The 27,894-nt window shown below is 36.4% G+C and overlaps 1 protein-coding gene across 32 annotated transcripts in view; it reads right to left on the reverse strand.

The window, feature by feature from the left end:
• Positions 1 to 1,055: 1,055 nt before the first annotated feature.
• The window catches only part of SLMAP (sarcolemma associated protein), an 88,562-nt gene continuing 61,723 nt past the window's right edge, over positions 1,056 to 27,894 (reverse strand). For 15 of the 32 annotated variants that reach the window (XM_013303620.3, XM_005230018.4, XM_055804603.1 and 12 more), the window contains 10 exons: positions 27,511 to 27,567; positions 23,962 to 24,042; positions 23,658 to 23,717; positions 17,449 to 17,571; positions 16,357 to 16,431; positions 12,359 to 12,679; positions 10,913 to 11,030; positions 9,194 to 9,365; positions 7,629 to 7,763; positions 1,056 to 3,002 (listed from right to left, as the gene is read on the reverse strand). In XM_013303620.3, coding sequence (XP_013159074.2) covers positions 2,913 to 3,002; positions 7,629 to 7,763; positions 9,194 to 9,365; positions 10,913 to 11,030; positions 12,359 to 12,679; positions 16,357 to 16,431; positions 17,449 to 17,571; positions 23,658 to 23,717; positions 23,962 to 24,042; positions 27,511 to 27,567 — 1,232 coding nt within the window. In that variant the 3' untranslated portion in view covers positions 1,056 to 2,912. Of the gene's footprint in view, positions 3,003 to 4,041; positions 4,138 to 7,628; positions 7,764 to 9,193; positions 9,366 to 10,912; positions 11,031 to 12,358; positions 12,680 to 16,356; positions 16,432 to 17,448; positions 17,572 to 23,657; positions 23,718 to 23,961; positions 24,043 to 26,029; positions 26,180 to 27,510; positions 27,568 to 27,894 lie in introns of those variants that run through there. The other 17 variants (XM_055804610.1, XM_055804607.1, XM_055804605.1 and 14 more) reach the window with 3 other exon arrangements.

A 27,894-nucleotide genomic window follows, 5' to 3' on the forward strand; every position in this document is an offset into this window, starting at 1 on the left:
GAACACCAGAAAGGTTTGTGCATAGAGTGCTGGCAAAATAACTCCACTTGCTGCTTTAGTATCAAAGCACTGAAGAACAGCAGCTTCCCAGTTATCCAATCCTTCTCCAGGGATTCTCACAATGAGAGAGCGAACTGTGCATTTTAGCTCATTCCTGATCATTTTGAACATGCAAATGTCAAGAACTCCTGGGAAAGGAACTGTATTAGGGAACCACAGGTATACTCATAAGCACAAACCCCCATGCAATGTGTACTATGCACCTGTGTATATAATATAAATAGGCACACATGCACATAATTAAATTGGAAATCTTTCTCCTTTAATATGACCATGATGGGTCTCAAATTTCAGCTCTCTGATGCTCTAAAGATTTCTGAAAACCCAACTTTTGTCTTTAATCCAAGAACAAAGTTATGTCACAGGCAGTGCTGCTCAGTATGGGGCACCACCTGGCAGTGCAGGCCCACCACGAGGTTGATCCCAGGGAACTCAGCACCTTCCCTACTGCCAGCCACGAGGGACCACTGCTCCACCAGGCTCCACTCCTTCTCCTCACACCATGGCTACATGCTACGGGCAGGGAGGAGGGAACAGAATCCATTGGAAAAGAAACAGTAGCTGAAAGAGGGACAAATAGAGAGTTCAAGATGCTAAAGAAGAGAGGAGGCAGCATCAGGCCCCCTTCCCCTAGAAGGGCTTTCCACTATTGCCCCACTATGAGCAGCCACTGCTCCTCCAATCTCACAACATCTGCCACAGGCACAACCCACCCTGCAGCTGTGAACATCTGCCCCCTGCCCCACAGCAACATGCTCCCAAGCCTTCCATGGCGATCGCCTCCCCCCTTTTCTTTCTGAAAACCACAGACAGGAGAGAGATCAGCTAGACAAAAACTGAAACCAGTGCAAATGTGAAATACAAGGGAAAAAAAATTCTTTTGCTATTACTGGACATGCTGCAGACATTGTGCCTAGTAAATGTGGCAACATCTAGCGCAAAAGAAACTTAGCATGAATCTTTTGTTTTCAAATGACATTCAACTCAAACATGCATAGGGAGAGTAAAGTTATTTTATTAAATCATGCACATCACGTGTGTTAGTGCAAATAGTTTAATCTGTACTCCAGAAATTCTATTGTATTTTTATATCTTTACAAAATAGATTTAAAACAATTATTTACTTTAAAAAATGTAATTCTGAAGTTAAGCATTTCAGAACAATATTTGCAATAACCTATATACAAGAGGTACTAAGTACCACTGGCATACGAGTGTTCTGTGGTTGGGTGGCTTCCTGCAACTGAAAAGGATGAAATGAATGAACTAAATGACAATATTTATTTTCTACAAGTCACTTGTGGACTATTTTTCCCACCTAATTATCCTCCCATTAGCAAATCCCATGTAACTTAAGATAAAACCTTTAATTAAAGGACAATGACCCTTAAAACCTCACAAAGTAAATTATATGCTAAATTTCTATTTAAATATTGAAACTACCTGTCGATTGCCATAACATTCTTTAAAGCCAATTGAATTGCTGAGATTACCTCCCTATTTTGAACTTTCCTTTAGCAGAGCCATTTTACTTTACCATTCTTTAGCATATTATTTAAGTCTTTAATGAACTTTTTTGACAGAACTGTTGAGCTGAACAAGACAACCACAGTCTACATTTAATTCAGCACTAACTACAGTGATTCCCACCAAAAGTCAGCAAATAGTAATAGTTATAGTACTTAGATAAGGAAAATAAACTTTATAATGGGGACCACTGCATCATACTTACAGCCATGTGATGAGGGATGCACAAAATTTTACTACCAAATTAAAATCATCTTCACCTGACAATACTTCATCAGGTGTATGATTCAAATTCTGTAGTATTTTATGTATCTTAGATTTTTTTCAGCTAATCACAGACGTACTGTAGCAGTTCTCTTAATAAAGTTACGTCCACAAAAGCTTATCTAAAGAGCTTCTCCAGCTCAAGTCAGAAAGTATCAAATGACTGAAAAAATAAATTGATACATGTGATATGTGAGAAAGTATTCATACTTTTAAAGAACGTATCTCTTTAAATATATGCAATTTAATAAATTACATTCAAACTAAAGTTAACGTAAGTTGAATCACTGCACTATGTCCATCAAATGACCAAGTACTTGCTCCCAGAAACACCTTAGTTCACTCAAGAACACACACATGCTTACACTCGCACACGCGCACACTAAATACTTCAGGCTGGTCTTCACCATCAGTATCTCTATCTCTTTAAGGCTGGACATGAATTGTGTTTATTCCCAAAAATCATTAATAAAGCAATCCTTATCAAAGAAAAATATGCTTCCTTCAGAAGGCGTGGTAAGAGAAGTTTTCTTAAGTCTTGTTCCCAACAGCTCAGTGACTAACAGCAAGTAAAACGGTATACTAGTTTAAAAAAAAATAATAATCTTTGTACTGAAAGGCACTGAGCACACTGTATCTGTTCTCCAAGTATCTACAGGGTTACTTGGCTTGGGTGTCCAAATCAGAAATGTATTTTTCCTTTTAAATCTGGCAATCAGATTCTAAAGTAAGTGTCCACAACCCTAGCCATTATAAATAATTTGGTACCAAGAAGCCTACTTTAGGCCACCATCGTATTCAGAATCCCAACATACTAATTTAAAACTTGCATGAAATTGTAAGCAAAAATATTGCTCACAGTATGATGAATCACAATTTTATTCCCTCTTTATAGACAGATACATTTTATACAGTTTAAAGCAAATGACCCTACTGCTGTTCTCACGCAGAGCTGTGCTGTATTAAGAGGTAAAAAGGAAGAGAATTAATCTGTTTTCCCTCAGTATATGAATGTTGCCAGCTTCTAAAGGGAGGACGGTGTATGGATTCAACAACAGTTCTCATGGAGAAGCTCTGGTTAGGCCTGGGTACAGCACCACGGCTGTTACAGCAACCAAAGCTGCCATCACAGGCATCCAAGGCCATTGTCTCTGTGTGGAGAGAAAAAAAAAATCAATATCATATTTGTTCTAATTCATACTAAGCAGTTTACCCCGTGGTTCCTGAAAGTCTTGAGTACCTGTTGATAGGCATCACTAAAATGTTACCCACGAGCCCTACTGCAGGCTAGTCCTGACTCAGAGCATCACAGCAAACCGTTTCTCTAGCAAAGGGAAGTCCACAGCTCTTCATGACTGAGGATCATCAGGAGGACTTTTGGCAGTTCTGTATTTCCAGCTTCATTACTGTGTGCACCTCAAAGAAATCTGCTATTAAACATGTGAGGGCTTAAGATCTTTAAAACATTGTGTATGCCAAGTAATCGCTAGACACAGGTTTATGCAGTACTGACATCTTTAACTTAGCTTTTGAATGTTTAAGTCCAGATCTATGAAGTTAGTTTGTAGCAGGATCCTTACAACATCATTTCTAGTGGACTGTCACAACATTTCATGACAACAATAGCATTTTAAAGAGGACGACACACTGAGACACATTAGAGAAAATGCAAGCTGAGAGTTCAGAATACAAACCAACCACCTATTTCTCATCTTGTCTTTTTTTCCATCATCTTCATAGCAATAGTGAGAAAAATTAAAGTGTTTAGAGCCAGAGAGGAATTTCTTAGTCCATAAATAGGAACCAAAGCTTGTTGGCTTTTATTATTATTTAGAGGCAAACTCTTCATTTTTTCGTAGTTAATTAGGCAATTAAGTTTTCTTACAGGCCCTAGCATCGCAGCATTGTGCAAAAGGTAGCCCATTTGCTAAAGGCAAACTGAGACTGAGTTAGAAGAGGCACATTCAGAACCAGTTAGAACAAAACTTCACTGTTAGAATTAAAGAAATCACACAGATGTTAAATGATTAGTTGATTGCTCAGCTCGTCAGTATCAACAGAATGGCATATTAAATGAAGGGTTTGCTTCAGGTAAAGAAATACCTGTGAGCATTTCACCATGCACTATTTTATACAGAGATGGCACGAACAGGTGAGAGGGACAAACATACATTGACTGAACAGTAGTGCTTGTACCTTTCGCTACCACAATGGGCCGTAACACCAATACAGGAAAGCCAGGATTAGGCCGATGAATACGGCTGGGACGGGTTGTAATATGGAAGGCTAAAGAAGGGAAGGGATATTAAAAATCACTTTGTGCTATAAATCATTCAGGTAAAGATGATTTAGAGAGGGGAAAATCAGTCAGTGAGTTCTGTTTTAATTGAAATGTATTAAAGACATCTAACACAATACAGCATTATCTAATTTGGTATACAAAGTTAGTACACCGTTCTACTCAAACGAACAGGGATGTTTAAAAATAAAGGGAAGTAAGCAGAAAGTGTTCTAAGAAACCTCTTGTCACAACTTGGAATTTAGCACTTAAGAATACAAATGTAAAATCGATTTGCCTGTATCTTATTTATTGTTGGTTTTAGGTTTTTTTTAAGTGATAGGAAATCCCATCTGGATTTCTTAAGGTACAAAGACTCACACCAGACACTGAATTTTCCACCTACTTCTTCATTCCTTGCTAGTTAGCCTTTCCCATTTCCATCACCAGCCTCCAAGAAAAACAATCTTTTTCCTCCATTAGTGAATCAATTACAACTATGTCCACAGGCAAACCCAGTAGTTCAAACATTTCCAGGAGATTGTAACATGACTGTACAATCAACACCGAGTTACCATAAAGCAGGGAAGTACTTTTCAATTAGATAGCACCAAGATCAGCAACTTTGGCAGGTCAGCAGCCTTGTGGCCAAATGCAATTCTGAAAACTGATCAAGTGTTGCAGCTGGGCCAAACTACCAGCTGGCAATATTGCAGGGTTCATCTAGCTTATGGCCTTGTTAGAGCCATCAACACATTTACTCAGCTATATTCAATTAACTGTAAACTACTTGACTTTCTGGATAGATAGCCTCTATCCTTAATATGAGAGAATAAAAGCAAAAATGAACTTCAATTCTTTTTGAGAATTGTCTTCTTTTGGAAGACATCTGCTTTCTCTGCATCCTAGCCTATATATTTGTGCACACACAAAGACACACAGAGGTTAAGTTCAAACCATGCTAAGTGTTTTAAGAACTTTTTTGTGCTGAAGCCACCTTGATTTTGTTCAGTCAAATAAATAATTCATGTTTGAAGACTTTGTAAAACATAGTGTTTCATAATTTCACCCTGTTACCAATTTGTAGAAGTCACTCAATTACAGAACCTCCAGTAAGGTTCAAAACATTGGAATCGTAGAAGGTATTCTACTCCCTGCCACTCAATTCGGATTTGTTTTAATCAAGGCAAATATTTAATAGAAAAATTATGTGGAACTACTGAAGTTATTTTCATGCAGGACAGTTTTTGTGTCATTGGTGCCACAAATCAAGAGTGCCACCTTCCCACAGAAAGTACGTTGGTAGAAATAATCACAGCAGTGTTTAAAAAAGTGCCAGAAGTTTAAGTCAACCAGAGCAGCTAATGTTCTCAAACCATTCACATAAATCTGTCATATAAAGCGCATCAGGAAATAATCAGTGACTACAAGCGTGCAAGCAAAAGTAGTACACCACACTGCTAAGCGTTTCAGAACACCACACTGCAGTTTTTTAAAAGTAAAACTTAAGTATAAAAACTCAAGACTTGAATGATATCCCAAATGGAGTACAGAAGCCTTGCCTTTCCTAACATTTGTTAGTTTGCTGAACAATTCTATGGGTTTGTTATCTTTTTTAAGTTCTACGCATTCATGGCTGTAGCATCTTGGCAAATAAAAGAGACGATAAATATCCATATTAAATGAAATGGCCTCCAAACAATTAAATTTTCCCCTTCACAACCTTACCAATATATATAAAATCTCCTTATTGTAAAGGAACAGTTAACTAGGTGCTGCATCAAAATGTGCATCTTGTATTAGAACATGAAGATAAGCAAACTCAGGAACAGATGGGCTGCAAAAAGGAACAAATCCCACAGCGGGAAGTCCCTTTCTGTGCAACACTGTCCTTAGAAATGAAGCAGCAGATAATGATTCCAGCACAAGGACACACTGGTACTTCAAAAATTTGACCTTGGAACTCAGCCCAGTATGCATGATGCTTCAAATAACCCCCAAGATAGATGTTTTACATTGCTGATGGCGAGTAATTCTTGCTTGAACAGCAAGCAAGCTCCTACATGGTTGGATGCTCTTCATCATACCCTGACCTCCAGGTTTCAACTGTCATAACTAACTAACTCCCTCTGTAAGCAGATTTTGGCGACTGCTGTGGTTCCTCATGTCATCTAAATACTCACCTCGTTCTTTCTAAAATTTTCATTACCTTTCAAGCTTTTCCACGTTCATCAGGCGCTCCAATTCCCTTCACAGTATTTCTTCCCTACTATCCCCCTTTTTCCACTGATATTTTAATCCTGAGGTTAATAATTTTAACAGATCAGAAAAATCTCACATTCACAATTATTTAATCAGTGTGATCTATTACAGTGTGGTCTGTTGTTTGTTTTTGACTTCTGACTACTTTAGTATTATTTAGTATATTATCTCAGCATTGCAGAAGAAATTTAAGCAGGAAGCAGTTTCCAAAGGAATTGTAACATCATATTCTCGAAAATATGGCTGGAAAAAGTAAGAAAGGCTTTGAATTCTTTACAACTTTGACAGCTCTGCTGTGTTAGAGGTTTACATTCAGTAATTAGCTACAGCGAGAGTATTCATATAAACTTTGGACATCTAGCTGCCAGCTGATTTGAGAGGATGGTATCTGTAAAACCTTCTTTGTAATCAGAGAAATAGTTCTCTAAAGGGCTATTTACAGAGCATCCATTATCCTCCTGTTCTGTACTGTCCACTACAGGAGTTGTTCACCCTGCACTGATCATAAAGGCAGTACAGGAAGACAATAAACCAGCCATCCCAGGGTAGTAAGGTAGGTAAAATAAGGTTATGACCACCTCGTAACTTGTCTCTCACACCCTTAATGTTTGGAGGATTTCAGAAGTTTCAGCATTAAAAAAAAAAAAAAAAAAAAAAAAAAAAGTTGTCCCTAGCTGTAATCTCAATTCTAATGATACAACCTCTGAAATTAATTGCAACAGAAAAGAGTATTTTCATTAGTGAAGAGAAAGGATAGTTCACCTGCACTGTTTAAAGCATAAGCCCATCAGGGTTAACCACTGTGGAGAAACACGAGCAAGAGTAAGGAGGGAACACTCGTTGTAATAAATACTAATAAAATAAAAGCTTCTTGAAAAAGATTCATTCATTTGGATACAGGTTTCTCAGCTATTACCCGTAATATCATTTTCTGAAATTAAAGTTTTACTTAGTTCTGGTTCAGTATTTAAGCCAGCTATTTTCAAGAGAGCAGATATCTAAGGCCATACTTAGAACTGTCACACAACTGTAAATTTAACTTGCATGCATAATTGTAACGGTGTAGTAGCCTACAAATTTGCACAGGTAGTACCAGAATGGAATTTGGCATATAATGCAGTACACAACTGTTGGTGGGGTTTTTTTTAAGTTGTCCTTTTCTATTTGACACTTACATACTCGACACAACTGCCAGTGTCATAACCCAGCTTCCCCACATAATTTTGTACAGACTTACGTTGTTTCCTTTTTCTTGTAGCAGCTTCAGGTTTTCTTTACATTGTTTGAGCTCTTCTGTGAGTGACTGGTTTTCTTTTTCAGCCATCTCATACTTTGCCTTCAGCTCTGAGAGCACAGTCTGTGTTCTTTCATACTAAAGAGAGAGAGAAAAAAAAAAAAAAGTCTGCAGACCCCCAGACACCCAACACATGCTTACGCTTGCAGAGCACACTGCTTCCTTTCCTGGCATCTGCCTAGAGCACCTCGCCTTGGATGAGTACTCTTTTCATAAAAGCAGGGTAGAAAAATCTTAGTTTAGGTTTTTCTCTTTTTCTAAATGAAAATTTTTGTTCCTGACTTTGAAGGGCTAGGATTACTAAAAAGAGGGAAATATGAAGTAAATGCAAGGCCTTAATTCATCTCTCATACCAACCTATTACTCACTATCATATTGGAAACGACTGCAAAAACTGTGAAGACAGAACAAGGAGTCCTTTATATTTAAATAGTGTTCTTAGATCTAGGCTGTAGCTTAAATACCAACACGAATCAAATAGGTGCAAAAATCAACTTTCTGTGTAAAGTAAATCAAATCCTCTTCCCACATCACAAATTCAAATATAAGAAGGGCATTAAAAAAATTGTCCCTTATTACTATCACACAATAAAGCTCAGTGTGGTCAAGTACAAACAATACTAGGTGCATGTGTCATGTTCCTACACTATAAGCAGCTTTTTCAAAGTCACTTTTCAATAGATGCTTGTCAATAGACAAGCTTTCTAGTAGTCCTCACGATGGAACCAATGACTTTCACTACTGGCATTTACCACAAAATTTAAAGATTAGGCATACATCTGATTACAAAACCACAGACTAACAAGACTGGGTTTTTTGAAATCTGAAAATGGTAAGGAATGTGACATGGACGAATTAATGACAAAGCAAAGAACTGCAAAAGAAACTAAAAGCAGTTTCTACGGAAAACTTCACTCAAAATGCTCATAAGAGAAAGCAAATAACTGTTAGAGACTATGACCTTCTTCCAGACGTAGTCTTTAGAGGCTATAGCATTTTGAGCATATGTTTCATCTTCCTAGCTTTTCCTTATGCACTTGCTAAACACCTTCAGCAGCCTAGTCATTCAGTAAGATGAAAGGAGACTTTTGTAACGAATGTGTAGTCCCATTGTCAAAGAAAAGTTTAAATCTAACTAGGAAGATCATACTGACTAAAAAGAATGAAAATTGACTCATAACAGCTAATGAAACTCTATACCACAACGTTCAGGAAGACTCTGAATAGGGGTTTACCTTTCTGAACAGTTTAAAAGTAAATTCACTAAGGTAATGCAGCAAAATAAACTTTACAAAGTTCCCAAAACACATGCAAGTCATTTTATCTGAAATCTTCCATATTAAATTTGGCTCTCAGTTTATACAGTTCGTTATCATAAAAGTACTAGTAATAAAAGTATGAGTATAAAATATTTTAATCACTAGAAATACTATATTTTTCCTTTTCTTTTAGCTTAAAAGTCAAAGGGCATTACATTCTCTCAAAACAGAAATAATCTTTCATGTTACCTCTTTCTGAACATCTTTTGCTTGACTCTCAGCTTCGCTGAGTTGGCTTTTTAGACTAGCTGCATCCCGTTGATGTTTTTCTCTCAAAGATCCCATCTGATTTTCAAGTTCCTTTCGAGACATTTCAAGAACACTTATATCGCTGGTCAGTGCTAAACTCTGTTTCTGAGAGCTGAAAAACAAAATCCAATTGATTCCTCATGTGTTATAAACTTAAACAAACAAAAAAAAATGAAAGCACTTTTCATCTTCCAAAGCCTCACACATTATTTTTATTTAGTATGGAAATGTCAGCTTAAAGTAATCAGAGAAGTACAGATCATCATTGTCTCCCTATACAAAGTACTGACAAAAGGCTGGACATAGTCTTGCTTATAAATATATATGCACAGCTTAGTGTGTATAATTAATCATAATCTGTAATTTAATTATATCATTCCTACTTTTTAGTTTCTTATTTTACTTTTTATTATTCACTAAGTATTTCTTAGAGTCTCCAAATTTGTAATGAGAAGTCTGCCCAAGATTTTTAGAAATATTTCACTTATTTGCATACATACTTCTGTTTACTCCAGTTGCATAAGCGAATAGCTACTATATTCTTCAAGAGTTTAGTACAATTGTGTAAGAGTCATAGAAAGGTCTAAATTAAGCCATTACAAACTTCAGTGCAATAACCAAGTAGCATTAATTTGTGCCGGTGCAAGACAAAGGAAAAAAAGGGGGGAGATTTTGCATATATTCATTATGCAAGTATTATATTTGCTCCTGTGACCTTCTGTATGGGAAAAACAACAGTGGAAATCAAGGCATGATGGAACAAAAACAAAAAAAAAAGTGATTCTTGTAAAATAACAACATTACTTCTAGAAATGTTTTACTGTGGGAAATTTCCATTTTTCAATTAGATCTTACAACAGTGAGGAAGCCAGAAGAAAAAAAAAAAAAAAAAAAAGATATCTAAGCATGATGGTAAGACTTGGTTCTACAATACAACAAAATTGCTGTCCCATATTTATTTTGTGAATTAATTTCTAATATCTGAAACTGAAAAACAACATAATAATGGCAGATGAAGGGGTAAGAGGGGAAGGCGGAAGATTTAGACAGCCTTTAGTAATGTCATGTGCCCAAAGAGCGGAAGAAATACAGTAAAATACAAATACTTCTGTACTCTAAAATCCCTCCCAAAAGATATTACGGAGCTTGCAATAACAGGACTTGAATTTCTGTGTTAAGCATAGCATCATGCAGAGTGTTGTTTCTGCCCATCACTACTACATTTATAATGTGACAGGCTTCCATGAGACACCATACTATCTGAGAATCATTTTCCAACCCTGAATACTGAGAAAATTTTAGGTTAGGAAATCTATGTGGTGTATTATCCTTTTAAGTAGAAGTATAACTGTTAAGTCTAAATACTTGCACAACACACACGTCCAAGTCCTTATTAAAAGCAGAAAAATAAGTCAGGTTACCTTATCAGTCATGTTACATCATCACAAGTAATACACAAGCATTTGCAAAATAGAAAAAAATAGTTTGGTATAACAATTCGACATGAAAATGTGTTCAGTCCAATACTACAAGTAAAATTTCAATACATTCATCGAAATGCCATTAGAGATGTAGTACCACTTTGGGGAAGAAAAAAAACCAGAAAAACTCTTTTCAGCTACTACGATACCCTCCCAGACAAGTCTATCGTGCCCTTACCTAGAAAGCTCCTTCTCTTGTCGCTGAAGTTCAGATGCAAGCGAAGTATTTTCCTTCCTTAGTGTAACACATTCAGCTTCCAGAGCATTCCACTCTGCCTTCAACTTCTCAAGTTCACCTGCGATGAATAAAATTTAATTGAATCGAGTAAAATTATTTCATGACGGCTTCAAGTATCACCAGCTAATAAATGGAGGAAAAGCTGGTATCTGTTGTAAATCTCAAATATCCTTGATTATAATCACGTCACATGAATTCTCTCACAAGCACCTATAAAACATTACAATACCTTCCACTGTTATGAGGTTTGTAAGCCATTAAACAAGCTAGTGCTTTTTTTTTTTTTTTTGCAAGCTTTTTCTAAGGCACAAAGGAGTAGAAAACAGTCTGTTTATGGGCTTACTCTAGTATTTCAGGAACAGTGACAGAAAAGTATTTGAAGAAACTAATTCCCCAGACTTTAAAACAGCAAACAACTAGAATCACTACACACCACACCTCTGCTACAAGCAGCAGAATGTTTAAAGCAGTAACTAGAGGGTGAAAGAGAGACCTTTAAAATAAATCAGTCCCTGCTAAATAAGATAAAAATCAATGTTACACACATCTCACCAATACAGTGTCAAGAGACTAGAGCCTGAACTGGTAAATGGCTTCCCTGACACCTTCAAAAATTAACCAATTCAGAACTTGCAGCATATTTTATATATGCGAGTTTCTCTGTGGCACATTAAAAGTTTCAGCATGAGCTTTTGAACTCTGTTAGTGGATTCTCCAAGAACTGAGGCTACAGGCCCGGGGTCGTGGCGCTCAACCAGCCCTTATGGCACGTGGGTGCGTTACGGGTAAAGTGAAATGCAAATGAACGAGCCTAAAAGCAGCCCTATGCGGGCTCAGAACAATGTAGTTTTGTGTTTCTACATCATGCATCCAGAATAAAGCTTTTATTGCAAATTTGCTTTAACATTTTTATGTTAAAAATGAGATGGTATCAACAGTTTTATTAAGTCATAAAATACAGTTCTTTGTCTTGAGTGAAGCTTTGCTAGAAAAATTAAAAGGTCGGAAGCTACTCACTTCTGGGCTTACATTATACCGAAGTTACACAAGTCCTTCTGGAAATCTGTGGCAGTATCAATGTCTCAAACAGCAGAAGTTTTCCATCTTTTATAAGTGGAATTCTGCTTTGTCTACTCTTGATACCAAAGGGTACCTAAGCTAGTTTAGGCATAATAGAGAATTACTATTTAATGAAGCATACAAAACAGCTTTTGTAACACTACAAGCCTTGATGCACATATTATATACATGTGTGCATGTGTGCACATACATAGACATAGTAAATAACTACAGAGAAACAAATAGTGATTTGAATAACTGACATTCATCAGATAGACTAGTACTAACAGTAGTATCCTTCTCAGTGACATCCTTTTAAACAAGTACCTTTTAAGCGAGTAGCCTCTTCCTTATGCTGATCCTCACACTGCTGGCATCTGAGCTGAAAACTGGCTTGCAGACTGACAATTTCTTTTTCATAATCTGAGGCATCTTTCCGCCACCGTTCAAGTTCCGCTCGCACTGTTTGCAGCTCATCTTGCAATGTAGAAATATCTGTATCTCGTTCTGATGCTGCCTTTTCCGCTACTTGTTGAAGTGACAGAATCTCATTTTGAGCACTGACTAGTTCATTTCTAGTGCTTGAAATTTCACTCTCCTTTTCCTCACGAAGATTCTCAATATCTTCTTGTAACCTTCGCAACTGAGCTGGAAAGCATGTGTGAATGTTATTATTTTGTAAAACTGTATTTACAGAAACTCTAAAAACCTAACTTGCTTTCTCAACTTGTTGATGTTTAACAGGACTAAAGAATCCTAATATTATTGAAAAAGATATTAATCTTGTCAAATGCTGCACCCTTGAAGAGACATGCATATGGGGGTCACGTATTACAGAGTCAAAAGAAACAAGAATTATGGTTGGACACAGCTTTCTTAGATAGGGTTACGCGCGCAATATTAAAGCAAGTCTCCAAAATCTGAAACCAAGATTCAGATCCAACTTCAAGGTAAGCAAAACAAGTATTACAGAACAAGGACACTGAGGGGTTCAGGGACAAGAGGAAAAGCAAGAAAACTTCTGTGACAAGCCAAACATTTGCAAAGCTACAGTGGAAATGTTTGCTTGTTCAGCAGTTAACTTGTAATGTCTACAAATATTTCAGGCACAGTCTCTAATTTCCAGTCCAGTATCCACATGTAGTAAAGGAAATAAAAATTACTTCTTTGCAAAAAGCATTTTTCAAAGCGTGAGATGAATTTTCAATTGAAAGGGACAGCTGCACCGAATATACTGAACTATAACAAGTCCTTCAGCATTAACAGCCTACTGTAAATGTGCAGCAGACACATACATGCTAGGCTATTTTACATTTCTGCATGAAGCAAACCTTATAAATTATTCCCATTCAAAACTGTTTCATTACTAAAACACATCTCTTCTCTGAGCACAAATATTCTTCATAAAAATGCACACAAATAGAATTCAGTGCAAACAGCTGGAAAAAAGAAGCAGAGAGGAAAGTGAACTAAAAAAGAACAAAATTTGGTCAGTGTGTTTGTTTTGCTTTTTTAAGAGTACATCACAGAATTCACATGTATTTCATTTATTTCTAACATGGGAAAAAGCAATTAGTAAATTAATGAAGAATTGCTCTCAGAAGTACTTAATATCACTTGAAAACCTAATATAAGATACTGTAGAGGGTCAGAATCACACATTTAAGGTTTTATGTTTCAGAAACAAGGGACAAAAAGAGGATAGTGGAAAGCATGGGAAGATAACCAAGGCTGAGTAACCTTCATAGATTACTTGTATTTATTTTTGTTCTCTCAATCCATTACAGAAGATAACACTGAGAACGTGAGCAAGTCTTGCCGTAAACTGATATAACATAAAAACCTTTTTCCTCCCCTCCTCTAAACAGGCTCCAGCAAGACATTAAAGAATCTATGAATTACCCAATTTCACACTCTGGAAGAATAAGACAGTACAGGAAAAAAATAGAGTATTATATACTGTAATACGTAAGAGCTAATCTAGACAACAGTAAATTAGATTTCACAGCAATTCTGTATAAGACGAAACAGTCTATCTGTTCCATAACAAAAATGTTTGCAGCATGATGGATTTTTACATACATGAGCAACACGACACTTACTACCATCTGATTTGTTTGAAAACAGTTTCTACAGGCTTATACTAACAGAACAGCACAAAGTAGTGGATGAGAACAACCTGACAGTAAAACAACACATGACATATTACCTATTGCCTTTCCATGTACCCATTAGAAGTCTTGAAACTACCAAACCAATACGCTAGGAAACCACATTTCTAAAATACCAAGAATTACAACTTGCTAATATAGCAGGTGCCCATTAACGAGCAAAGGAACAATTTTTTTTCAAACCATATCTTCCTGATATGATTTTCTTCATCAAACCAAGCTAAATTCCTGCTTCTCCATAACTGCAGTAATACAAATAAATTTCTTTTTTCCCTTCTGTCTGCATTGTTAATGAACAACCCTCCCTTTAAATGTTCAAGCATGAAAACAATCCAAATGCATACAAGTGTTTCTAAAGTTTGGTGGAGTTGTAGAAATAACTTACACAGGAAAATTACTACCAAGAATATTGGAATGGTTTCTGAGGCACTGGATAGAATCTGAAAGAGCAATTAGAAAGAAACCTTCCATTACACCTCTTACTTATGTAGGCCATTACCTCATCTAAACTGAACGCTTCACTTTTTTTTTTTTTTTTTTAAATAAGTAATGACAAGTTACTTGCATGTCCTTGTTTTTCCTATCTGTTCATCTGAAGAACTTCACACTTAGAGATAGGATCTCAGTTGTTTCTGTGGCACCTTCTCTTCTCTATGACAAACATACAAAACCATGTAGCACTGGCTGGCCTAAAACATTGATTCCATGAAAATGCTTCAAGAAACGTTACTGCATGAAGCGGCCAAGATTTTTTTCTCCACTGCAGTTTGCAGAGACTGCCAAGAAAGAATCCTGACATCCTGACAACTTTTCTCAAGTTCTGAGATGCGTCACACCCTAAAAGTTTGGGAAGCAGCAAGCATACAATGAGCATCAGGACATTTTGAACATTTTGAACTACAGTGGAGAGAGAAGAGGAGGAAACATTAGCAAGACCTCACTTGAGAATGGTTCAGGAAACAAAAAGCACCGAACTGACAAAAGGCATCTTGCAGTTAAGTCTGACCCTGTCAAGCTTCTACTTGGATTCTCTTTTTTTTTTTTTGAGAGAAAAAAAAAAGGTTTCTTTTTTTCTGCATGGAAATAACTATCAAATTCTAATTTTAACTTTTGCTACAGCACTTTTTTACTTGGAGAACTTTTATTATGAGCAGGGTAATATTTAAAATCAAATTGCTCATCTTGCTCTGAAGATGAGCATTACGTAAACTCCTCTTTCTTACAAGAGCAATGGCAGAACACATAAATATTCTTTGCTGACACTCATACAAAACAGTGCTATTACATAAGCTTCTCAGTGTAACTGGTATATGACAAGTACTACGTTCCACAACAAATTACTGCCCATGACGTAATTTGCTAAAGCCATTTTGATTTCCTAAGAAAGTGAGGACTGTCAGTCCATCTTCCTGTCTGTTCATCTGCCTTCCAACCGTTTTCAGGTCCAAGCCAAACAGTACGCTGACAACAAGCCCAAGGTACGAAGCTCCAACGAGTTTCATAACGATCAATAGCTGTGTAGATGCTCCAACTAACGCCTGCTCTAACGACTTACTGATTTTAAGGCGAGACAGCCTCTTGATCAATGAGCTCGCTCACATGCACAGGCTGACAAGCTAACATGATGCAGAAGTTATGTAAATCACAGGATCCCCTTCTGCTATAATTATTCTGCGCTGAAAAGAACGTGTTTGGTGATATTGTTTTTTCAAAAAAGCATAGACAGCGTCTCTGCTGCAGAAGTTTTAATGCATGCTCTGAAGTTGGATGTAGATCTAGATTAAAAATTCCTTTGGTAGGATCCTACTAATGAAGCGAAGACACCAAGTAGCAATAAAACACCCCTAAACCTTCTGAGTGCCCTGAAGATAAAATAGTCACAGCAAAAATCCCTGGATCATTCAAAGCTGAGAAAGCTGAAGGAGGAGAGCTATGTGCAAGAGATTACATCTTTTGCATTTTCGAAGTTATGACTAGAACCACAGGAATCGACAGGAAACATTTCACAATAAAATTCAAAGATATGGTGAAAGAAATCAGATTTAAAACATACACTTAATTAACATTTTCCTTTATTAGTGCTTATGATGCCATGGAAACAGCCAAAGCTATATATTTTCCCTAAAGAGTGGGGTGAAAAAAGTAAATTCCTACCTTGCAGAGCATTTATTTGCTTGTTAGATTCTTCAACTTGGACTCGATAGGCTTTTCTCTCTTCTTCCAAGAGCGCTATAAATGAAAGTGAAAATGTGCCCAAATTTTTGTTAGTACTTCAGCTGTGTAATTAATTTTGGTCGCAACTTCCCCTTAACTGAAAAGGTTAAAACAATCGTATTATTTCAGTTATCAAAGCTAGTAATGGTGTAAGTAGTTTAATAAAAAGTTAATATTAGGACACCATTCCATTATCGTGGTAGTATTACCATTAATTTGAAATTAATACAATCTGTTGCCTGAACAAAAAACTCCATGTGTGCTAAACACAAACGGGTGTGGGATGAAAAAAAAAACAAGTGCTGTAAATATATCCCATAAAAAACACTGAACAATATGGAATGAAACTGGACTACACTGTTTCCTGTCAAAAACAACCCACAGTTTTGCTGAGGATAATGACACAGCTACACATCCGACAGGATGATCTAAACCAAATACATTAAACTACGTAAATTATCTGACTGAAATACAGATTAATCAATATCTGCAGATGAATATATTTCATAAGAATGCAGTATATGGAGTTCAAGTATGTATTCAATACTATGAAAGGATGTTGGTTTATCTTACAAGGGGTAATGGTTTTAAACTAAAAGCGGGTAGAGTTTTATTAGGTATTCGGAAGAAATCCTTCACTGTAAGTGCGGTGAGACACTGTCAGAGTTTGCCCAGAGCAGCTGCGGATGCCCCATCCCTGGCAGTGCTCAAGGCCAGGCTGGATGGGGCCTGGAGCAACCTGGTGTTAGTGGGAGGTGTCCCGGCCCATGGCAGGGGTTGGAACTAGGTGATCTTTAAGGTCCCTTCCAACCCAAATCATTCCACGATTTTACGATCTTGAATCAACAAGTCAGAGCTCGGTTGGACTGTATACAGAGTTCAGAAAAAAGCAAAGGTTTCTGATATTCTGTGCAAGAGATGGGAACGCTATGAAATTTATCTAAGTCAGCAGAACTGAACCCCCTTTTAGGACTACCTGATAAATACAACTTTAATGGATACCCTACACAACCAAGTTGATCTGGGTCTCACCTTGAAGTTCAAAGCATTTTTGTTTACTTGTCCTAGCTAGCTCTTGGGCTTCAACCAGCTCCTTGTGCAGTTGCTGAATTTCTTGCTTAGCCTCAGTCTCTGATTGTGCACCCTGCAATTCATCTGATAAAAAAACATTTATTTTTTTTTTAATCATAAATTTGTACAACAGTTTAATTTGCACTGACACATGATGACTGGCAACTTTTTACTCAAATCATCCAAAGTTAGTTAAACTAAAATTGTATTAGGTAAATATTAGCAAAAATATTAATATACTTTTAAAAGAAGGAAAACATATGCAAACTTTAAAATATTCATTACATATACAACATGCAGCATAAAACAAAACAAAACAAAAACAACACAACCAAGAACAAGACAGTTTTTTTAAAAACACTGTATAGATTGGCAGGGATTCTAACAATGACAAAAATGAAGGAACAACAAGCCTAAGACAATCCTTGGCTCTGTTTACAACTTATTTTTAAAAGGAAGCTACTCTAACCCTCTCCCCCAGCACACACTTCTCAGCAATAATTCCACATCCCCTACCTCCCAAGCCCACCCTCCCAGGCCTGCTCCTAAGAGCACGTACCAGCCCTGGCACGCAGCTACGGGCACATGTACAGACCCAGCCTTGTACTGAGGCTGGCTAATGCCACTCAGCTGCAAGAGATTATGCAAAGAGTTGCTATTAAGTGGTTTGCTACTGCCAACCAGCCTGCTACCATGCAAGGCTTGGCTTCCCCCTCTCCTCTGTGGACCATAACTACAAGGAAAGGAAAAAATTTGGGGGAATTTTCTAAAACAAAATTAAGAAAATAAAGAAAAGTCCACCCTCCTTATTCCATTCAGTGGCCTAGTGAATACTAAGCTATTTTTTCCACTGTGTCTTAAAATATTAGATATATCTTTAACGCAATCAGGTATCTATGCAAGTTATTCAGACTCCAAATAAAAACATTTCTCTTCCCCACAAGTCTATTTTAGCTAAAATGCATATTAAATACCTCTTGGGCTTACAAGAGATGACTTACAGTTGTGGATAAATTAGGTAGTTTTAAAGCTTAACTTTTGGCAGAATGTAAAAGAGGAAAAATAAGTGTTTGTGACTAATTGCAGTGTCCTCTGATGTGCACACAGCAGAAACTAGATGCAGTAAAGAAAAGGAAGACAACTCTCCAGCCTGCAGGCATCTGCAATGCCAGGAACTGCATCCAGGAAACTCGCATTCACTAAATTTTCCTTAAGTAGTGCCTGGGGCAGAAACAGATCTTCCAATAGGCACAAGGAGCATTCAAACTACATAGGCAGAGGGCTAAAATGCTATAGAAAGCCTGTTAGGTGAGAATGGTAAAGATGGAAATCAGTGAAAAAAGTCCAGCTGCGCATCATGGGAGAGGGAGAACAAAAAGGTAGGTGTGTTACACAGCGAACTGTTTAATGTACGTCTACCACTACAGACCATATGGATTTCAGATAAAGGCACACTACTTAGAATAAAAACTGCAAAAAGATAGATTACTTTGGTTGTCTGGACCTGTCACTAATAAGAAAAAAAAAATACAAGCTATAGTTTAGTTCGTCGTTATACTTTTGACATTCATAATTGACTGTATGTCATCAACAAAGTAATCTTTTTTTTCTTTTTTTTTTTTTTCTGTTTTCTTCATTAAAAATACTGTTTACCAAATCATGTTAAAGTATTCACGCTGTATCCCTCGAGGAAAAGAGGCTATGTTTCTGCTGTTCTCACAGTAATGAATTGGTGGGATGGATCAAGTAGAGCTGAGGGTACACATGTGCTTTTAGACTTTTTCAGAACAAAATTATGAGAGCAGAAAGAACAAAGAGGACTACATATTTCATCCAAATGCTTTCTTTTATGGTTTATTAGAGTTCCAAATCCAAGTTTCTCTTTATTGAATATGTTTTGTTCCTAGCTTCTCATGGATAAAGACTTGGGGCAATTAGACTCTCAACCCTCTTTAATGAGACTGTTCAGAAGAAGTGGATGAGGAAGTGGACAAATTATGCTCCAATCACGTCTGATAAAGAAGCAGTGTCCCAAATCCAACAATAGGCACCCTAAATGAACTTTCTGGTGGACAGTATTTTCCAAGCAATGAAAGCATGCATCATAAAAGATAATACTGCTTCAAAGGAGATGAGGAACTCAACTTATGGGACAACGTTTAAACAATTTAAACAATCAGTTTAGCAAAGACACAATCAAGGTAAAGCCTTTCCTACACAAATGCAATAGGGGAATTTCCATATGCTTGACATGCTTCTAAATCAAAAGCCAGGCAACATAAGTACAACAAAATAACAGCTTTTCAGTCTTAGCCAAACTGAAAATTTCTTTAATGTCTTTTAGTTCAAAGCAAACATTTTTTTTGCTAACTCTAGTTTTGAAAAAAATCCTTAGTGAGTAGGATCGCTCTATTTATAAATAACAGAACTACTAAATATCATCAGGCTTAGAGCTAGTTCCCTTAGAAAGCAAATTCACATCACAAAAAAAAAATTTGCTAACTAATATAAAAGGCTGCAATTAAAAAAAAAAGAGTATTTGAGCAATTTCCAGGAGCATTCAGTATTGAACAAACTGTTCTGAGAGAAGTCTAAGGAATTCTATCATTAACTACAAAAAGGTACCAAAACAAAAAAGTCAAATACAACAGTTTGAAAACCCTTGTTCATTTATTCTAGCTCACTGAAAATTTTAATCTGTGTTCAGACTGTTTGCCACATTGCACAATACATTCTTAATTAATACCACTTTGTTTCCCCTGCACACACAGAGGTTTCCCTTAACATCAACTCTACCAGTAGATTTAAAAATGCTAAAAAAATTAGCCTGATCCATACAAATCATTGCTAAAGCACATAAATATTTCTCCACCTTCAATCTGGCTCAAGAAAAGGAGTCTAACCCATAGGCCAGTTTGGGGGGAAAACTACCATTTCTAAATTATTACAGAATATGATGGTGTGCAAAGGAATACTTTGCAATTTTACTATCTATAAAATAAAACTTCGGTTAAACCAATTAATATTTACAAACACGAAGATATCAACAGAGTTCTGCTTATATGTTTGCTTTTACACTTTTGATAAGAGAGATGATACAGCACCACACATAGGCTGTGGTCTTAATTGATCCCTTATCCGTAGGTGCCTGGCCTGTGGAAGCACATTCATGAACAGGGTGGTACTTCTCCAAGTCTCACAGTAGCTCACTTTCAGAATTTTGCAGGATTTCTCAGGTTACTCAGATGACTCTTCTCAGAGTACTCAGTGAAGTCAAATAAATGATTAAAACGCTAAGTTTTCTCCAGCTTCATAAGATCCACATAAAGTAAACTGTATCATATACTTAAAATAAAGTATCTGGCTATTGCAACATAAAACGCAATGGTTCCCAAACTTTCTAAATCCACAGACCATTGCTGATTTTCAAAATTTCTCATGTAAACTACCACTGTTCAGCAACCTCTCAACTGAAACCACTTTTCATTAAGATTCCATGGATCAGTCTTATAGTTACTATAAAATTATAAGGAAGTTGATAAGAACAAGATTACTAACCTTCCAGTAACATTTATTGCTTCTTTCCATCTGTTTAACATTTTTGCTTAACATACCTGGTTTTAACTTTGCAAAAAGTAGTCACAAACAGCCTGTCTAAATAGAAGCATCCAGGGAACTGTTATTAATGGCCAGAATTCATTTACCTTGTTGGGGAAAGGAAGAAAAACAACCCCCAAACCAAACCCCAAAAAAGTAGTTCTACTAATCTGTGACAGCTTTTCCCCTTCCCCTCTTTGACAGACTCTGACTTGTAGAAAGCTGAAACAAATCCGGAATGCACTCAAAATTTAATGATGGAAAATACACTTGGAGGAAACTACAGCAATTAGAAGTCTCATCATTTTCTTGTTCCAATGATTTGTTTGGCAAATTCCAACAGTTAAACAAAAAGGAACGCTGCCTTTTCCAGCAGCCGTTTCCGCATTCCAAACAGCTGCCAGATGAGAAATGTTCTCACTCTTCCTTAATTGTATGACTGCATAACAAATCCACTTGAAAGTCTTTCTGTGGCAAAGATGATCCTTTTTAGGGCAAAGCCAGGCATGTGAAGTAGCTCTCTGACAAAACCTCAAACAAAACTGCGGGTTTATAGGCTCTTCTTAAAAATTTCAAGGGAGAATGATTCATTGTACAGATATTTTTTAATGGTTTCATGACAGCAAAAAAGGAATGCCCATAAATAGCCTCAAGAGAAAACCAGTTATTACAATTACTGTGGTTAATTACAATATGCAATTCAATAGCAAAGCGGTCTATGCAAATAGGTATTTTTCTACTTATTCACTAAAAGTTCTGTAACGGTTATGGTTTAAATCTCCAACCGAGTAAAGACAGATGAAGCCATGAAAACATCCACATTAGCAAAAGACTGCTTCCATGTTACCACAGAAAACTTGATTTTAGTCCTTCAAGATGTTCAGTTAACCCTCCCTGCCACTTCAACATACCCTGTACAGAGAAAGTGTAACTGCGCTTGACCCTTGCTGTGACATGAGGCTGTCCTCATCTAGGAAGCAGCACGCTCACAGCAGCCTCACCTTGGTCTTGGGCTGTTAAACAAACCTTTCTGAGAGAATTTAGTAAGACTTCACTTGCACATAAAGACAATTCAGGAATCTGTGGTTTTCAGCCTGAGGGGTACACTTTTAATTTGTCCGCAGAAGATAACTAAGAAATCCAGTCAATTGGGAGTAGTCTTCAGTTGGCTCTCTCAAAACTGTAAGAACTAGAACTGAAATAATTTTGACATAAGCTGAACTTAGATTCTCTGCTGTACTGTTTACATACAAAGGGTTATTCTGGCTGTGAATTATGTGCATGTGACAATGCTCACTGGAAGCAAACTCCTTAATGTGTATCCCATTCTGGACTTAGAAGTTCTAACACTTAACAAATATCACGCTTTTCAACTGTATTTCTCCTCTCCCCACCCCGTCCCAAATAAAACTTGTTGCAAAACCCAATTTTATTTCCAAATTCCAAAAATAAGACTGTCATAATCACTATGAACATCATTACCAGGTTCTACCCTGTAACATAGGAAGTCACTGCATATACTGGTTATTAATTGCAAACATTAGAGCAAAAGCCAAATGGAACATGCCTAAGAGCTCAAACACTCCTTTTTAAACTGCTTTGCTGAACTGATACCCACTGGAAAAATACCCAATTCAACTTTAGTTTTGCTGTTTGGAAACATATATAATACATGCGATTTTTTGAAGTCCTTCCGTCATAAAATTAGAGAAGTGTAAACAACTATAGAAAAATGCTCTTTTACGGGTATTCTAAAACTCATTATGGTTTCCTATCTTTCTGAACCATAAAGAACTGTGATGTTCTTTTTACTTGTGATCTCAATGTAAGCATCATTTTACAGATCAAATGTCTAATTGTACAAAAAGCATAAAATTAATTTTCAGTAAGCTAAATGTAACAACTAATACCCCACAAATTTTTTCAGCTCATGAATATGTAAATATTAGCTTGCTAATCAAGTTTTAAGTACATGCCTTCAGTGCAGTGAGCAGTAAAAAAATTAAATTTTCCAGCTATGAAGCTCAAAGCTAAGGCTTAGCAATCATTCTAAATACAGTTATAGCAGGAAATTCAAATCTTGATTGTGTTAAGCAAAAAAAGATTTTCGATTTTCTTTTTAACCCATCAGGTGCAAACTAACAGAAGCATTTCTGACAGCGATGGGAACTATACGAGAAAAATTTGGCAGTACCTAAAACATGTCACTGATAGAAGAATCTCTCCTCCCCACAGCTATTAGCCCTAACTTAAGTGTATGCAGAAACTACTTCTCGACTCTACTTGGAAGTTGTAACATGTAGATTCCTAGAACAGTATGGGTGAGTGCAAAAACTAGCTTTATGCACAAGTTCTATACTAACACTCAGAAGTATGTTTTTATTTCATATCACCCAATGGAATCATTATTCATATTCAAATGCAACTCTTCTGTACTACCATGATTAAAACCTTTGAATTTCAGCACTCTACTTCAACACACATTTGATCAAAAACAGGTAGACAAGAAGATATAAATATATATACACACACAGAGGTTATACATATAAAGTTACAAAAATAAAATTGTTTACCTTTTAGAAGCGCTACTTTAGCAATAGGTTCATTTAGATCTTGGTCATCCATCTGGGCATCTAAAAGATGAGAGCAGGCAGACTGTTTTCACATAAATGTTCTTTAAGCAAGGAGAAGCTTTTACAGTCTTCTTTCTTTAGACCATTTAATTATGAACTCACAAAAGAGACAATACTGCTCTAAGCTTGTATCTGGCTCCGCGTAATATGCGCCTTCGCCACTCTTTTAAAAGAAACGACTCCGCGATTCAGTGATTTAATTCAAAGTAATTAGATGTTACAGAAATCTCAGTTAAATGCTTACCTGTAGTGTCGTCGCTGCTTTTTTCCTTGCTTGGACTAAGAGTGTCTGACAAATCAGATTCCTTGACTCTTGCTTGATTCTCTGCAAGAAACAAGAAAAATCAGCTACAATCAGCAAATGTTTTGTTCAGTCTCTTAATCATAATTTTTTCGATACATCTATTTATTTAATTACAGCTAGATGTTAACAGAACACAACTTTGTTGAAGAAACACCTAAAAACCTGGTGTTTGCTTATTTCTTTGTAAGTCTGGGCTAAAATGGATTCAGCATCACTAAAGTCATTAATCTAGCCGAGGCTCTAATAGGGGATGCAACTGCATCATGCACAGCTTGAACTTTTGTTAAAGCTGTATTCTTGCCAGCTGGAACTCTGTGCAAAAGCTGATTCAATCAGGGAACAAACAAGAAAAGAAGACTAGAACAATGCAGATATTGTAACAAGTCAGAAAGAAATTGCTGTTAAGAATAAAACTGTGCTTCAGTATTTTGGACAAGTAAAATAATAGCAACAAGTCTTATATATACTGTTTTGTTAAAAAGAAGTGTGTCATGAACCAGTTAAGAATCACAGCAATATAAATTAATACACTAATTTCTAGAAAGAGTTTTCAGTTCAAATTGTATTAAGAGAAGGCAGTCTGTGCCCTTTCCACCAAAAAATAGCTTCATTAAATATCTGCTCATACACAATTCACCGCATTATTATATGCAGCTCAGTGAAGCCACACAGTTGTGTGTTTGTTTTGTTTGGTTGGTTGGTTTTTACCAGTTACAGATTTTTAATGGAGACCAGACTTTTTCAAAAGGTATGGGGAGTTTAATTATACTATTTATTTAATCACTATACATATTTACTTATATAATATATATATAACACCACAAATAATATTTAATTATCCTTTTTCGACACAGAATTATCCCTGACTCAAGAGTCTGAATACTTCTGAGGTTGTAATTTTCTTTTTTTTTTTTTTTTTTTTTTAAAATAACTATTACAGTTTAGTTCTGATAGGTCCATTAAAGAAAGGCACACTATCTCTGCTGTGGGCAAACCCAGTAAGTCTGTCAAGCGAGGAACTGTGTCACCAACATGCAGGTGATATCACACATAATGAAGTCTTTCTTGGCTGACTATGCAGATCCTTGGTTTGACAGCATCACTGCCCACCCACAGATTAATAGAGGTTTCCTCTGACTCTCAAGTTCCAAGTGTGTGTGTGTATATATATATATAAAATAAAGCATCATTACAACATTCCCAGTATACAGACTTCACTTCTACAATACATGCAGGAAAGCAGTGAACACAAATAATTCCTTCACATATAGACACTGTAGATGCAATGAAATAGTACCAGGACACAGGAAAAAAAAGATGCACAGCAATAAATCAATCAAGTGTGTCATACCAATAGGGTTAATATATGAAAATATATGTAAAAAAGGAGTAATGAGAAAGCTGCGTGCATTGTTTTTTCAAGTAACAAGACAACAAACAGAACGAAACACCCCCAAAATTAAGTGGAAACTGAAGACAACCTGTGCACCTACACAGGGAAATTAGGAAGACAACAAAACACAGACAGATTAATAGAAATAAAAGTTTTCTATTTCTCTGTGCCAGAGTAACATCCACTTGCATGTGAAACGGAAGGCAGCAAGTACAAACAAAGCAGCTGATCCAGAGCCACTTTTCCTGTCCTAATGTAACTGAAATCACTGGAGAGGAAGAAGGGGAAAGCACCCGCGCACTTAGAGCACATCAGGGGTTCAGATCTGGCAGCTATTCCAAACATCTCCCTCATTATTTCAGCAGACTTCAAAGCTCATAGTGACTGGTGTAATTAAAAACTTGACAATCGGAGTTGGTTCTTTGCTAAAACAAAAAGGGTACTTCCCTGGTTTTAGGTTTTTAACTAATATCTAAAGATGTCAGGACACAAAGCATTTTATATGTATCATACAGAAACAAGCCCACAAGATTGCCATTAAAGCCGCAGTAATTACTAAACAAAGTAATACATTCTTTTTAAAGTATTAAGAAAAGTATATCCTAAGAGCCTCACCCATGTCGTCTATATTAGTGGCCAATCCAGAAGCACTAAGCTGAGCAGTATCTGTATCCAACTAACTTTACCATATCTGGTCATACATGGGAACAGCTTTCTTGCTCCGTGTGAAACAGGAGGAACAGTGCAAGTTCCAACCGCTGAATTAATTCTCTCTCCCCCCACCTCCCTCTCATACTCCCCTCCCACCCACACTTGGGTAACACCAGCTCCTTCCTCCCTCCTATCCTCCTCCCCCTGAAACAGGGAACAAGATGAGGCACCAGGGGAAAGATGCATCAGTGTCTACATCTGCAACAGCAAAAGTAAAAAAGAAAATGATTTAGAAACCTGCTTCCTATTCTGGAACCAGAACCATAAGCACAAAACTCCTTCCTGTACTATATTGTTTCACAGCAGTTGTCCCTATTTCCCATAATAAAACTGAGCTGAATAAATATAGCCAAAATGATGAAGTATATTAAAATGTGTTGACATCATACTTACTTGATGAGTTAGAATATATTAACAAGCACCAAAAATAGCACACTGCTTTGCAAGATAACTGGCATGCAAGTGTTACGTTACAGTTATTGTATGCATTCTTTTGCCAAATATGGCATGTTGTCTATAGCTTACTCACCTACAGAAACAAATTAAAGGTGCAGTTTCATAAATTAAGGTAAAGAGAAGATAAACTGTCTCCAAAAAATGAGAACTTTTAACAAGGTAACATTTATTCAATACAGTAACACTTCACAGAAGAACAGAAGGCAAAGAAATGAGTTAGTATGACTAGACATTAACAAAAAGCTACAAAAGTGGAGTCAGCCTACAAGTCCAAACAACCTCACATTACACATAGGAAATACTGATCTACACACTTTATAACATTCCCGATTTTGGCACTGTAAGATAAGGATGACGATTCCTTGACAAGATAAATCTTTCCTAATTAGCTCCTTGTATTTCCCTTGTTTTATACAGAAAAGAGTTGAGACACAGATTTTACTTGGAAAAGGCATGTTTAGGAGGTTAATAGTTTAAAGTTATGAAGGTGTAAGTTAAAAAAAAAGAAAAGTCAAATTAAAATACACTGATATCTAAAACTTAAAATAAGATCAAATGTTATTTCTATTCAGTTTAGTCCTATAATGGAACAAAAAGACCTGTTGAAAATTATGCAGGCACTAAATATTTGAATCAATTTAGAAGAATTATTATCTTTTAATTATTTTTTTTTAAATGCACACTCAGGTAAGAACTCAGTCAAAACTGAGACTAGCATTTCACCTTCAAAAATTGTTTCCGTTAAATCTTTTTACCTTACAATAGTATTTGGAGCAGAGTTTAATAAACAATATACCTGCCCTATATTGATTTTTTTTTTTCTTAAGGGAGTATTGAACAAAACTCAAACTGCTAGTTTAAGACAGAACATGCACTGAAGTGACATAAAAACATGCTTCAAAAACAATTAAATAATCCAGCAGTCTAACCTTTCAAAAGCTTTGTTTCTTCCACTTTGGTTAGATGTCCTTCATCTATGATCTTGTCTGCCAAACAAAATAAGTGTTACTTTCCAAGATCAAATTAAGCAAGCTTTTCCCTGCACGCATCTACGCAGACTACATTCCATGACCAAATTAAAAGCTGATAGTATTACTTCCTACTCAGGCTTGAACAAAAACTTTATTCTGGCATGGAATAATGAAACAGAGCATACAAGCCTACTGGAACTTTGTGATAAAGTGCATAATTATTTCTTCTGCAGTTTACTAGCTTACATTATTAATGCTTCAGTTCACTAATGAGAAGTTAGGAAAATTAATTTTTACAATTTTTTTTTTATAGTTATCAAAGAAGGAATTATAAGAGCTGGT

Source organism: Falco peregrinus, chromosome 5, assembly GCF_023634155.1.
Source record: "Falco peregrinus isolate bFalPer1 chromosome 5, bFalPer1.pri, whole genome shotgun sequence".
NCBI lineage: Eukaryota > Metazoa > Chordata > Aves > Falconiformes > Falconidae > Falco > Falco peregrinus.